The sequence below is a fragment of the Pipistrellus hanaki genome (genome assembly GCF_964339955.1).
Source record: "Pipistrellus hanaki genome assembly, chromosome: 11".
NCBI classification, from domain to species: domain Eukaryota; kingdom Metazoa; phylum Chordata; class Mammalia; order Chiroptera; family Vespertilionidae; genus Pipistrellus; species Pipistrellus hanaki.
In genome coordinates this window covers 29353199-29368573 of record NC_140513.1, presented here as the reverse complement: position 1 = coordinate 29368573, position 15375 = coordinate 29353199, and the positions used below count along the sequence as shown (strand labels likewise).

The following is a 15375-nucleotide window of genomic DNA, read 5'->3' as shown; positions in this document are numbered from 1 at the left end:
TCCCAGAAGGAGATGGCACCTGGTTCTTCCTTGGCATCTTGCCCAGGGCATGAAGCTATTGGAAACTTCCTCTGCTTGATTTTAGAACCTGCTGAACTCTGGGAATGGGAGGTTTTTCCATGCCAAGGATCAGGTTCTTAGGTGCAATACTGTGCCGTGAACAGTCTACCCTCTTTCTGGAAGGAAACCCAGCCTTCAAACTGCCATGAGTGTGTTCCCAAGTGTCACTGGCAATGCCCTATGAAGACAGATGCCTACAGTTATCTTCCCATGCTTTCATTCAGCCAAAGGGCATCCATCCATTCAGTAGCAACATGGCCAGGCCCTCTGCTAGGTTGGCTAGTGGGTGACAGGGCTGGAATTCAAAGCCACAGTCTCTGGCTGCAAAACTCCCAGTTTTTCAATACTGCAATATTTCCTCTTGAGGTGGCTGCTAAAAGATCAGAGGAAAGCAGTGTGCAGTGGAATTCCACAGCCAGAACAATGTGGCTAAGTGCCCGCTGTGACCCACACGGGGAGCCCAGGAAGGTCAGAAGCCTGCTCCTGCTGAACCTCCCTGCTCTCCACAATGGGTGTGGGGGTGTTGAAGGTGCTTTTTCCCTCTTAAATCAGGTTCTCATGGAAGAGATGAGATACATTTTTATTTCAAAGAGCTGCAGGATAACCTGGGGAGTGAAACAGAGGGCTATAGTGCTAACTTTATTTATACTTTTCTTAAGAACTCACCTGCCCTCTGTTCACAGCAGGACTTTCTGCTCAAGGAAAGCATCCCAGGGTTTTCTCACTAGGAGGAGCCTTGTTCCAATCCCTAGAAGCAAGCAGGCGCCTGCCCCATCCGCACATGGCAGTGAAGAGTGCAGAAGGCTTTGGGGCTGCCATTTTTATGGCGCCTCTGCCTTCTGAATGTGAGGTTGGTGGCTGGGGTTCTGCACAGAGGTAGCCTTTTGCACTCGCCTCACATTTTTCCTTTTCTCCCAAGTCTTTTCAATGAACAGATTCTTAGAGGAATTTCAGCTGTGGCAAATCTACAACTTATTTCACTCTTGGCACTACATTTATGAGGATTTCATCCTGGCCTAGGTTTTTTGGGTATTTCAGGATTTCTCAAAGTCTATGTGTTCCCCTAGGTCCTTCTGGTAGGGAGTTCACATAAGAGCTTTGACTCCTGTGATGAGGGGAAACATTCTTATTTTTCCCTGCCTCTTAGTGCTCAGAAGGGTTGGGCTTGAGTAACCTTTAGTGAGGAGGGAAGGGCCAGCCCTATGGAATCCCTAAGACCGCTGGCACTGGCAACCACAAAAAGGAATGCCCAAAGGACAAGTTGTGTTGTCATGTCACCTCTCCATTCCTAAAGAGGAACCTGTTTACAGAGACTTTCTCTATGGCTTTTTAAAAATTATTAAATGTATTGGAGTGACATTGGTCAATAAAAGTATTTATAAGTTTCAAGTGTAAAATTTGAGAATACACCATCTGTATATTGTATTGTGTGCTTGCCACACAAAGTCAGATCCTCCTCTGTCACCATATATTTGACCCTCTTTATTCTTTACACAAAGATTAAAGGAGGCAAAAACATTTAAAAAGAAGAGACAATAGCTGCTTCAACTTGGGAATGAGCTCAGAGCACAAATAGGGATAATTTGTGACAATAAACACAGAACAGGGGCCGGTAAAGGTCTCTTGGGCTTTTCAATGAAAGGCCACAGAGCACCACATAAGCAGAGTTTCCATAGCTCCTCCCCTCAGTGTGCTCAGGAAGGTGCAGTCACTATCTCCACTTCACAGATGGAAGCAGGTCCAAAGAGGCTCAGTAGCTCTGCTGAGGTCAGAGCCAGTGTGTTAGAACAGGATTCAAGTTCAGTTCTGATACCATGACACTGCAAGACTTTTTGCTTCAGTGAGAGATTTTGAGCTGAAGGGACCCCTGGGGCAACCCTTCCCCCCCATTTTGCTCCTAGTGTAACAAAAGGAGGTCGCAGGCTGTGGTTTGAGTGGAAGTGAAATAAATGTGCTAAGACTTTTCTTATACAAAACAGGAAGCTACTCCCCAGAAATGGTTCAATCAGGTATTTAGAGATAGAGGGGACCTAAATGAGCACATGGCATAATATAGTTCTGACTAATGGGGAAATCACACATTGGAAAAGTTAAAAGCCTTCCCAGACCATGCTGCTAGACACCCCAAAAACTGGGAAACTACCCACCTCCCTGTCCAGTGCTTGTTCTCTGAGAGTACGAGAACGAAAGATCAGATGACAGCAGATTTGGAAATCAAGGAAAGGCGGAATCACTGAGGGCTGGAGCCTGCTGGAGCAGGGTAGATGCCTATGCTTGAGAAGCTCATCCCACTTGGGATGGTGCTGGTGGTGAGGGGAGGGACAACACCAGATGGGGTCGTTGGAAAATCCTGGATCTCTCATTTTCAAATCCTCATACTGCTCTGCATTCACCATTTTAAATTTTATTTTAAATTTTCTATTATTTATTTTAACTTCTTCAATGTGTCTGGAAAGAGATGTCATTGGCATTGACTTTGGGAGGGAGAAGCCCTTTGACCAGGCTTTTACTCCTTGCCCACTCAGGTCACCAGGCACAGTGACACCAATGTAGGCTCACCTGGCAGGGTTAGAATGGGAATGGCAGGTACTGATTACATATCCTAAGAGTGGTATCCTCCCCTCCCTGAAACACCTATTGGTGTGGCAATGCCTTAAATCAGCGATGTTTAACCACCATGGCAAGCACACTGGTGGGCAGCAAGAATTTTTAAAAATGCATACCTAATTATTTCCTCAAAGGCACTGACTTCCCTTACACTGTCAAATAAAAAATAACAACAGCCAACACAACAATATCCATGTGGTGTGAATGAGTCAAAATTATACCTAATTCTTTTGTCAGATCAGCAAAAAATATATTTTCCGGTATGTTGCAGAATCTTAATAATTAGTTTATGTGTGCCATGAGATGAAAAAGATTGAAAATTGCTACCTTAAATCATTCCTGGGAAAAGATAGGAGAAAGAGAAGAAAAAAAGTATTATTTTCTCTCACCCCCACCCCCCGAAAAAAATATAAAGAAGAAAACTTGTCCAGTAAAAGAATGAATGTATTGTGATTCAAAGAATTTTGCCTATGTGGCGGCCAGCATGCGCCTTAAAGGGGAGATCAGGGGGAGGGGGAAGGTCGGGGGCAAGGAGATGGCACTGTTCCTGGGGAATGGCTGCCCAGGCTGAGGATGCCCTGGGATTCTGATGACTTGGGCTTACTAAGATGAGGGCAGCTTGGAAACCATGCTCAGCTGCAGAGCAGGTGAGATCGGGGAGACCAGAGCTGCCAGCTCTGGCCCTGGTGGAGCACTCTGGAGGGATTGCCCTGGGTGGGGGGCGCTGGGCTGCAGTATGTGGCTGGGAGGGATGGAGGGTGTGGGCTTAATGACCCATTGCTCTAGAAGAGCCACACTCTGCCACCTGATTTTGATCTTGTTGTTGAGTTCTTGTTTGTTTGTTTTGCTTCAGCCACCTACTGCATTCTAGAGTCAGGGGACTACTCCTGAAGCCCCTTAAACATGAACCTGTCTGTATGTTGGGGGTGAGCAGTACCACTCAGGCCCCCGTGGCCCTGGGAATTGTGGACTCTGTGGGAATGGAAGCCTTTTGAAGTATCACCGTGGGTGAAGCATCTTTCCCTTCTCTTTGTGCTAAGTCAGGCAGTGTTTTAGCACCAGTAGCTGATGGGGGACAAAGGGCCCCTCAGGCAAAGAGTTCCCCCAGCAACTTCTTCTGTGTCCTCTGCAGGGCACACGGACCCGACGCCGGGCTGATGGCCGAAGGCAACCCGCCGACGGAGCTGACGCAGTCACAGATGCTGCACATTGCCCAGCAAATCGCAGCGGGCATGGTCTACCTGGCGTCCCAGCACTTCGTGCACCGAGACCTGGCCACCCGGAACTGCCTGGTCGGCGAGAACCTCCTGGTGAAAATCGGGGACTTTGGCATGTCCCGGGACGTGTACAGCACTGACTACTATAGGGTGAGTCGGCTGCACCCACCAGGACCCCAGGTCCTGGTTATAGTATTTGCTAGGGCTGCCGTGGACTCTGTGGCTTAAACAACTGAGGTTTATTTTCTCAAAGTCCAAGATTAAGGTGACTGCAGGGTTGATTTATCCTAAGGTTTCTCTCCTTGATTTTCAGATAGCGCCTTTCCTCTGTATCCTCCCAGGGTTTTCCTCTGTGCATACCCCATCTGGTGTCTCCATGTGTCTAAATTTCCTTTCCTTATGTGAATACTAGTCAGATTGGTTTAGGGCCTTATTTTAACTCAGTCACCTCCTGAAGGCCCCATCTCCAAGTACAGCTATATTCTGTGGTTCTGAGGAGAGCACAGTTCGGTCTACAATATTATCCTGCACTTTCCACATCTCCCAGGTGTGTGATCTCACCATGAGGACAGTCCTCAGCCTGAGAGTTTTGCCAGGGAAACCTGAGGGCCTGGAGAAATTCCTGGAGGGCTTGAAGTTAATGGATTTTGAGGTTTGCATTTGATTCTGTGAAATTATGTCTGAAGCCCTTGTTTGAGGTTTGACCTAAGATAAACCTGTTCATGGAAATAATGGTACTCCAGACCTTGGAAGTTCCCACAGGGAACCATCTTGGATGAAAGTGGATTAGCTGGTGGTGTCGCTGTGAGATGCAGGAAGCACCATCCTGCAGGTTTCTGAAGAGCCCCATCCAGTCCAGAAACTCTAAGGGGTTAAGTTAATCATTCATATCCACCGATTACCAGCAATTGGCCCCTTTGGCATGCTAGATTTGCTAAATGTGATGTTGGAACCTGGGTCTGAGAGAAAAGGGATACTTCTGGAAACCTCGAAGTCCTGATTTTGAAAGCAAAGGTTTGGATGTTCTACCACCTCAAAACCTCAATTCTGTTTTCTTGCTTATCTGGAATTTCAAGGGGAGAAGAGAATAGGAAGGGAAAAAAGTAAATGTGCTGTGTGTATATAGCCTAAGAGGATAAAATGGATAGCATGACTAACTTACATAATAAGGTAGGTCAGGTGAAGAATGGGCCTCTCCTTGCCTTTCCTCTTCCCTTAATGATTTATTCATGAGGAGGAGCCTTCTAGTTTGTTTCCTGTAGTTCTGACTTCAGCCTCACTCACTCCAATGCCTCTGCACTTTAGCTGAGCCAACTTTGCTATGGTTCGTCTAAGACAGTGATTTTCAACCTGCGTGGTACAGCATAGTAGAATGACCCAAGAACTTTTAAAATATGCATACCTGACTCTGTAGATGCACTGATCTCTTTTCGGTCAAATAAGAAATAACAACAACCCACATAACAATATCCAGGTAATATGAATAAATCAAAATTACACCTTTTTTTTGGTCAGATTGACAAATAATATAATATATATTTTTAATGTGCAACAGAATTTTAGTAATTAGTTCATGTGTGAGATTAACAAGGCTGAAATTCACTGGTCTAAGACAAGGAGCTTATGGCCTTGGAGTACAGTATTTTCCGGCATATAAGACGACCCACTAATTTTACAGTTAAAACATAGGTTTAGGCCTATATTCACTGTATAAGACTACCCCCCACTTCTGAGGCAACACCAGTTCTTTTTTTAATAGACCGCCTCTCTAACTCAGCCAATCCAAGCAGGCTTTTTATGCATGCAAATTATATATGTTCTGTATCCGACGCTACACTGTGTTCTAGTAAAAAGCCTGCTCAGATTGGCCAGAGTCAGAGAGGTGGTCTATTAAAAAAAGAACTGGTGTTGCCTCGGAAGTGGGGGGTAGTCTTATACAGTGAATATAGGCCTAAACCTATGTTTTAACTGTAAAATTAGTGGGTCGTCTTATACGCCGGAAAATACGGTATATTCTTCTGTAGATATTTTTGTGGTGTGTTATTTTTTTTTTCTTTGTCACTTCCATAGCCATTGCCCACATTTTGTAGAGCAAGGAGTGGAGACCAAAATTAAAAATGATTTTCTTGAATGTATTTGTAGAAAATATGAGCATAACCTCAATTTCAAGTCATCAGATTGGAACTTCAAAGAACCTGTCCTGAGTTTAGGGATGACTAGTCTGATCTAGATATCTTAAATGGGGGAGTGGAGTGTTATTATCTCCTCTGTCAGCTCTGCTTCTTTGGTGGCAGTTGGGGTAGGGGCCTCTCTCTGTCCTAGGGGAAAGAAAAACATGTGGTGTGTCCCAAAGGGAAAGCTTTGCTGAACTTGATGAGCATCTAAGGGAGAAACACATGGCCCAAGCAACAGCTTTCTCTTTAGCAGGAAGTTAACCAAGGTCTCAGAGTGTCTGGCACAAAGTAAGTGCCCAATAAATGTTTTCAGCTATATCACTATCCAAATCGATTATCCACCCAATTAAAAATTGGCAAAGAATTAAAGTAGAGATGTCTCCAAAGAAAATACACAAATGGCCAATAAGCACATGAATTGATGCTCAATATCATTAGTCATTAGGAAAAGTAAATCAAAACCACAAGGAGATACCACTTTATATCCCCTGGGATGGCTGTAATAAAAAGACAGACAAAAACAAGTGTTAATGGGGATGTGGAGAAATTGGAACCCTCATCAACTGCTGGTGGGAATACAAAATGGTGCAACTGCTTTGGAAAACAGTTTGGCAGTTCTTCAAAATGTTCAACATAGAGTCACCATATAACCCAGAAATTCCATTCCTAGGTATATACCCAAGAGACTTGAAATCATATGTTCACACAAAAACTTGAACACAGTTGAAATAGCAACATTATTCATAATAGTTATAAAGTGAAAATAATTTAAGTGTTCATTGATTGATGAATAGATAAACAAAAATTCATAGTTTGTACAGTGGAATATTATTTATTAATTAAAAGGAATGAAGTACTGATTCATTCCTTGAAATAATTATGAAAATAAAGGAAGCCAGGCACAAAGATCACATATTATATGATTTCAATTTATATAAAATGTCCAGAATAGGCAAATCTATAGGGACAGAAGGTAGACTAGTAGTTTCCAGAGGTAAGGGCAATGGAGAATGAAGAGTGACAGCTAGTAGATATGGACTTGATTTATGGGGTGATAAAATTTTTCTAGAATTGTATAATGGTTATTTATTTAGTATATTGGCAAATACACTAAAAACCATTGAATGTGTACATTTAAAGGGTAAATATTATGTTATATAAATTATGTCCCAATTTTTTAAAACCTGAAAAAAGAAATTCTAGCAAATAGTGATTTTGGATATAAGGAGTTAGTCTTGGTCATTTATCCTATCTAATAAAAGAGTAATATGCAAATTGACCCTACCTCCACTACACCTTCGAGCCACTCCCATCAGCCAATCAGGACAGAATATGCACATTAACCCAACCAAGATGGCTGTGGCCACAGAGAAAGCAGGAAGCTTATGTTTCCCCGGCAATGGAGGAAGTCAAGCTTTCCCCCTGCCCTGGCTGGCTCAGACCTCCACTCAAGGCTACAAAGTTTCAATTATAGAAGATAAATAAATTCCATATCTCAGGGCCTCTGCTTGGGTCGCCAGGGGATGAGGCCAGCCTGCAAACCACCACAGGCCCCTCGTCCAGGCCACCCCATGCCCAAGGGAACCACCACCCTGATCTGGGACACCCTTCAGGGCAAACCAGCCATCCCCCACCTATTCACCAGACCTCTATCCTATCTAATACTATCTAATAAAAGAATGATATGCAAATTGACCATCACTCCAACACACAAGATGGCTGCCCCCATTTGGTCAAAGATGACTTCCCCTATGTGGACACAAGATGGCCGCCACAAGATGGCCAGCAGGGGAGGGCAGTTGGGAGGGACCAGGTCTGCAAGGGAGGGCAGTTGGGGGTGATCAAGCCTGCAGGGGAGGGCAGTTAGGAGTGTCCAGGCTGGCAGAGGAGGGAAATTAGGGGCAACTGGGCCTGCAGGGAAGGGAAGTTGCAGAGAGGAGGGGGCAGGCGTTAGGGGAGAGCAGTTGGGGGCAAACAGGCTGGCAGGAGAGCAATTAGGCATCAATCAGGCTGGCAAGGGAGTGGTTAGGGGGTGATCAGGCTAGCAGGCAGAAGTGGTTAGGGGCAATAAGAAAGGCAGGTAGGCAAACAATTGGGAGCCAGCAGTCCTGGATTTTGGATCGGGCCTAAACAGGCAGTTGGACATCCCTCGAAGAGTCCCAGATTAGAGACGGTGCAGGCTAGACACCCAGTCTCTCCCCCCGCCCCATGCATGAATTTTGTGTACCAAGCCTCTAGTATATTATAAAAGCACTGTTACTTGTCATCTACCATATTTTATCATTTGTTTAAAAGAAAACCCTCCACTTAGATAACATATTCCTGAAGTACTTCCTTCTGAATTGATTGGAGATCTGAATTGATTATCTGTTAAATGTTCTTGGAACTATCCCAGTCATTAAGAAATGTGCTTCAGGTGCCACTTTACTCAGTCCTCCTGCCCCACACCAGTTGCAGCTGCAGGGTTTGTAATGTTCACTTGGTTGTTTGTAATGTTCACTGAGGAGGAGGAAAAGAACCTATGTTGGCTCAGTTAAGATGGGAAAAGTGAGTGAGGGATGTAAAATCTGGCAATGTGATAGTAGCCTAGAAAAACAAAACAACCTTCTCTAAAATTCAAATTGATGGCTTGCCTTTTGGTTCCATGAAAGTATTTATCATCATTGAACTCCTTTGCAGAATATTTTTTTGTTTATTAAAACATCAAAAGCAGACCAGCTGGTGTGGCTCAGTAGTTGAGCATTGGCTTATGAATCAGGAGGTCATAGATTGATTCCTGGTCAGGGCACATGTCCAAGTTGTAGACTCGATCCCCAGGAGGGGGTGTGCAGAAGGCAGCCAATCGATGATTCTCTCTCATCATTGATGTTTCTATCTCTCTGTCCCTCTTCCTCTCTGAAATCAATCAATCAATCAATCAATAATTAAATAAACATCAAAAGCATATCAGTGGAGTCCATGCCATTGAGTTTGTCAGATGGACAAGCAGAGGCCGTTGCTCTGTGTTTCCAGGTGAACTCCAGAACATTTCACAGCCGCTGTTTCCCAGAACACTTCGCTTTCACATTAGTTACCGTAACCTGTTGCATCATCTATGCGCTTGGCATTCGACCTCTCCCCACCAGGGTGCCTCTTCATCTTCTCTGTCATAGCAGCTGGGAAATGTGTTCTCCTCATATTTCAGGTTTCTCATTTACACGCACCTTTTCTTCTTATTCTCCTCTGGTCTTCACCCTCCAAGATGACAAGCTTCGTTAGCTGATATGGTTGGTCCTTAGCTATGTTAAACGCCCTTTCCGCCATAGTAATGGGGGAGGATTTTTGTGTTAGCCAAGGGTATCTTATATAGAAGGATGGTGATTAGGCCTGGAGTCAAATTTATTGAGGAGTAACATGCCCCTTGTTTTTAAGCAAGAACCAGTCCCACTGGCAGCCCAAGTCTTCTGCTCATAGTGGCTCATGAGCAGCATTGTGGGGTGACCACAGCCCTGTGCAAACTGGGGCAGCAGGGGCAGGTGGCAGCTGCTCTTCCATCATGGAAACGGCTGCCTCAAGGCCTCCACCCTGTTGCAGCTGAGCTAATTATATCTTCCCAATGAAGGAAGAAATCGGAATGCTACATTTGCATGGGAACCAGCCTGATTTGGTAGGTCCAAAATTACTCTAGCATTTATGTTCTCTGAATTGTTTTAATTAGCAGCTCTGCAGTACTTGTCTTTTATTTTGTTTTTATTCCTTCCCACCACTGGCAAAAACTGATGTTTAAGAAACATCTGAACCAGGGTTCTGTCACATTCTGCCTATGACAGACCTAGGATCTCACTCTACATGGTCATTACTGTGCCACAGTGGATCCACTGAAATTTCTCTAATATGCACTTTGGTGGTTTTTACTGTTTGGGTCTGACATGTGCTTAAAATGAATGTGATCTGTTTGTGAATAGAGAGCCCCAACCTCTGAAATCCTAGTTTTTATGTCTTGTTCTCCTTTGGGCTTTAGTTTTAAGTGGGATGGTAAGAAATTCTATCCTTTAATTCATCTTCCACTTATGAAGGAAAAAAAAGAAGCAGAATAGGCAAGTTGATTTAGGGTGAACATTGAACAAAGTAAATAACTTGGCTAAACAAGGTTATGGTCAGAATCCTGATGTGTTAAAATGATATTAGTCCAAGAAATCATCTTGAGGTGCTCAATCCTGGTTTATTAGCTGCAGAGAGAAAAGAAAACAGGTTGTACTAAAATCAGCCAATAGAACAAGCAACACAAATAACTAATTTGAACTTCAGGGCCTTTCCCTTCCCACTGTGGAGTAGGAGGGGTGATGGACTAAGAAATAAAGTCCTAAACCACAAAGAGGAGGAGAAGGCTTAGGTAAGTTAAGAACCAAACAACCACATAAGAAATATTCAAGAGGTAATGTTCATACCTCTATATTTGAAAAAAAGTATGCTTATTTTTAAAAGAATATTTTCTCATGTACTGTGAACATTTCTAGATAAGACAGGTAAGTATGCAGACTAGATAGAAGATAGATAGATAGATAGATAGATAGATAGATAGATAGATAGATAGATGATAGATCTTGACTCATTTCACAAATATTTTGAGTGTGTTCTTGTATAAAATGCCAATGTCATTTTCTCTGTGAGGAGTATCATTGCATTGCCATGTGAATGCCTACTAATTCTTAAGAAGCAATTCCAGCTTCACCTGCTCCCTAACTTCTCCAAGCAGAGTAATTGCTCACAAAATTTGTGGTCTCTCAATACTTCATACAAATTGGCATTACAGCATAGAGCATGTTGTATCATGGAACTTAAGTTCATATATAAGTTTCTCACTAATATGAGAACAGGGAGAAGACAAGTCTAATACATCTTTGTATCCACACAGTCTGACTATACTAGGTGGCCAATCAGTGATTGTTAAACAGTGTTCCCAGCAGGAAAAGCCATTATGAATGAGTCTGCTTTGCCATGTGGATGAATACAGAAGATACCCAGCTTCACAGTGGGCCTGGTTCTGAGGTTAAAAGAACTGACTTCAGGAAATAAAACTAGAGATACAGGGACATTTTGATCTCGGACAATTTCTTTTCAATGGAGAGCTCAGAGCTACAACTTACTTGCACATATACTATAGTAGAAAAGCTTCCTTTGGTATACTCTTCCTAGAGCCCCTAAAATCCATGCACAGTGTTCACTTTAAGAGACAACACAATCTCTTCCTGGAATAGTAATGTCCTCAATGTCATTGCCTCTCTTTGAATGTATCATTTCTTATCTTCCCCTTTAATGTATAACACTTACATGATGATTCTTAACATTCACATGAGCAATTATAGACAGTTCTGTTTTTGCAGTCTTTTGATTAAACTGGACCCAGAAACATAAGTGTTTATTTATTTTATGAAATCATCCTCCATTTATGTACTATGTAACACAGAGAAAGCACAGTTGAGAAGAACCTGCCAGGGAGAAATCAGAACATCGAGTTCAGACTAATTCTATATTAAACTAGATTTGCATAAATTGTTTCAAGATTCTAAATTGGCTTAGTTTGTGTTCAAGGCTTCCTAAGAATCTTTTCCATATGCTTTGGAGTTACAACAATGTGGGTGAGTGTTCTTTCACTCATTCATTCATTCAGCACACATTTATTAAACAGCTACTAAGTGCTAGATGCTGTAATAGATACTAAAGGAATCCAGATAAAAATAAGACACGCGGACTGTGACTTGAGGCAGTTTTCAAACTTGCATCAATGTGATAAGTGCAGGAATAGATAAGTACTGGCAATCCTAAAGAGGAGGCCACCACTTTGGGAAATCAGAGTAGGGTTCACAGAGTTGAGGCATTTGAGCTGGTATTTAAGATACAAACCCTAAATTGTTCTATTGGCAAAAAGGCTCTGAGCCAGGAGGGGAAGGAGACATTCTTGGCATAGGGGGCAACATATGAAAAGAGATGGCAGTATAAACATCACAGGATGTGTGGCCAGGGAATGAGACTCCGTTGCATGCATCTGAGATAACAAAGTAGGCTTCTTAGGCTATTAGATTTCACAGGAGCCTGTTTGCCAGGCCAAAGACTTTGGACTTGGTCCTTTTGGCAATGGGAAGCCACCGAAAGTTTTTATGCCAGAAAGTGACATATCAGATTGTATTATATCGGCTTATGAAAATAGATCCACCCAACAGATTCCCATATCCCCATTCCTGCCCATCTTTGATTGGCCTAGAGCAATGTCCCTCAAACTGGTCTATGAACTGTCAGTGGCTGTTCACCAACAAAAGAGATATGGGGTCACTAGGTGAACAATAGTCCCCTTACTGTAGTCCTCAGAGTCTGTATTGCTGTGCTGTGTGGTCTTTCAGGACAGGCTATAGAAAGTAGCCACGGCCAGCAAGAAAGAATTGGCCTGAAGAACCTTTGCCCAAGTCCCTGGTCCTATCATTGCTCTTTGTTCCTCTGTATACAATGCATCTTTTTTTCCCCCTCAGACATCTTTAAAATGGTCTCCTTATATTACTGGTCTTGAGCAATTTTATTATATGTGATTTGGTATACTCTTATTCCTATTCTTGTGCTTAGATTTCTTAGATTTGTGGGCTTATAGTTGTCATCAAGTTGAATTTTTAAAAATCATTATTGTTCAAATATTTATTCTGTTTTCCCTATGTACTAGATAGAAATTCCAATTTCACTTATATTAAGTTGCTTAAAGCTTGCTCATGGCTCACTGAGTTCTTTTTATGTTTGTTTTTTTTTTATGTTTCAATTTGGATAGTTTCTACTACTCTGTCAACTTCCTTTAGCCTTTCTTCTGCAATATTTAGCTTTTTTATTATTGTTTTATTTGTACCATGTATGTCAGTCTTGGATCAATATCCACTGATTAATTTCTCTTCTCATTATGGATCATATTTTCCTGTTGCTTTGTATGCCTATAAATTTAGATTGAATGCTAGACATATGTATTCCCAAACGTATTTTTAATTATTTCAGAGGGGAAGGAAGAGGGAGAGAGAGATAGATATATCAATGATGAGAGAGAATCATTGATCGGCTGCCTCCTGCATGCCCCATACTGGGGATCGAGTCTGCAACCCAGGCACGTGCCCTTGACCAGAGTCTAACCTGGGACTCTTCGGTCTACAGACTGATGCTCTATCCACTGAATCAACCAGGGTTCAAACATATTTTTGAGCTTTGTTTTGGAGTGTAATTATATTGCCTTGAAGCAGTTTGATCTTTTGGTGTGTTGCTATTAATATTAGGCAGTACCAGACCAGTGGTTACTTTAGAATTAATGATTCCCTAGTACCGAGGTATAAATTACTAAGTACTCAATTCCCCCTGAATGATGAGGATTTTACTCTGCTTCATGGGAACAGCATTAGTCCTGGTTCTGTGTAAACACTGGGCACTATTTTCATTGATCCTTTTTGGATCGTTCTTCCCCAGGCACAGATAGTGTCCTCACATGCATGCACTGATCAATGCTCATTTGAATACTTGAGGAGCACCCTCTACAGATCTCCAGAGTTCTCTCTTCTCTGGTATTCTGTCATTTCCACTCTAGCCACCTTGGTCTCCCCAGACTCTCAACTCTGTCTTCTCAAATTATGGAACATACTGGACCCAGCCTTGGTTCCCTGCTCTATCTTTTTCATGAATTAATGTTGGTGATCATAGGAGTCACTATAATTATTTCTTATCTATTGAGGATCATTGTCCTTCATTGCTTGGTATCTTGTATCTTGAATAATTGTTTTATAGTTAAGCCATGTTTTGGCTGTTTCAGGTGAGAAGGCAAATCTCTTTCCTGTTACTCCACTTTGCCCAGAAGTAGTAGCCAGTTGCCATCTCTGTTGGTAATAAACATGTTTGAAAAATCTATCAGTCAACCATTTATAAACTGCAATAGAGAAAAGATGTTCTCTCATCTTTTTAGAATAGCAACTCCCTGTGAAGACTCGTCTCTTTTTAATTAAATAACTTACATTTATATAATACTTCTTCTACAATTAAAGTTTTCCTGCTTGCACAAGATTATTACTTAAGCAGGAGAGTAGATTTTCTTCATCTCCAGTGAATATTGAGCAAGAGGAAATTATCTTAGCTTTCCTGCTACCTCTGAGAGATTCCCCAGGCTCCAAACGTGAATTGGTTCAAGAAGACATTGGAGAAAGATGTGTGGACAGTATATTAATAATGATTTACACATTTCACATTTCCCCCAGTCTTTGTCCTTTGGTCAGGGACTGAACACCTTGGATGGATAAATGACTGTATTAATCCAAGATGGTATCATCTTTCTTAGCCAGGCCTCTTCAATATGTAGATACTGAGTGAGATATGTTCTATTCCCCAAAGAAAACCTCAAATCTTCTGGGGAGTAGAAATAAATGAATCACTGATTCTAGGTAGTGTGACACATGTTATGAAGACTATAAATAAATTTATTTTTTACTGGGAGGTGAGATAAAATCTGGAAAATTCTTTGGAAGAAATAATATTAACCTAGGTCTTAAAGGCAGAATTACAGATGGGATATTGTTGAACTGAAAGACTATTGTGAATGAATGAAGTTATAAACAAGACCAGATGGCGTGATTATAAGTGCTTCTTGGGGAGAATGTTTACCTTCGCATTGCGTCCTCCATCATGCCTCATGATGCTAGGCACTTCTAGGTTCTTACTGATTATAATCGACCTAAAGGAGGTTCCAAAGAAGATTGTATCATATTCTTCTTGAAAGTCTTTGAAACTGAACATACTATCCACCGTAGTGGATCTTCCAAATGGAGACCACTCCTAAGTCAAACATGTCTTGTCTTCATCACTCAACTCTCAATGAAATTTTCCTAGAATTCTATCCTCATGAAGTTATTTCCTATTTCTGCTTGGTCTGTTAGTCCAGATATGAAGAACTATAAAAGCCCTTATGCATTCACTTTTTATTGTATACAGATGTTGAATTACAGCATTCTGCATCTGAAACATGATGTTATATAGCAATTTTACCTTAATTTAAAAAGAAAACTTCAACAGATTGTTACAACCTGATATTAGACGTTTATAAAGACATTAAAAACACTTGGGTGGATCCCCTGCAGATCTGCAGCAGTCTCTCTTGGTGATCATTCCACTGGTTGTCATGAGAACTTAGTTCAGGCACTTAACCTGAGGAATGCTACCTTCCAGATGAAAACAAATTCCACAGTGGGCTCCACTCAGAGAATTTTCAAACACAAAGTTGCTTGCGATATGAGACAACTTACCAAGTTCTTTTCATGCTAATGAAGGCAGAA

The 15375-nt window shown here is 42.0% G+C and overlaps 1 protein-coding gene across 4 annotated transcripts in view; it reads left to right on the top strand.

Moving 5' to 3' along the window:
• NTRK2 (neurotrophic receptor tyrosine kinase 2) overlaps positions 1-15375 on the top strand; it is a 307491-nt gene that overhangs the window by 243015 nt on the left and 49101 nt on the right. For all 4 annotated transcript variants that reach the window (XR_014796235.1, XM_084897976.1, XM_084897978.1 and 1 more), the window contains one exon: positions 3800-4034. Coding sequence is in view for 3 of the 4 variants with exons in the window: in XM_084897976.1 (XP_084754102.1) it covers positions 3800-4034 (235 nt within the window). In the remaining variant the exon portion in view is untranslated. The remainder of the gene's footprint in view (positions 1-3799; positions 4035-15375) is intronic.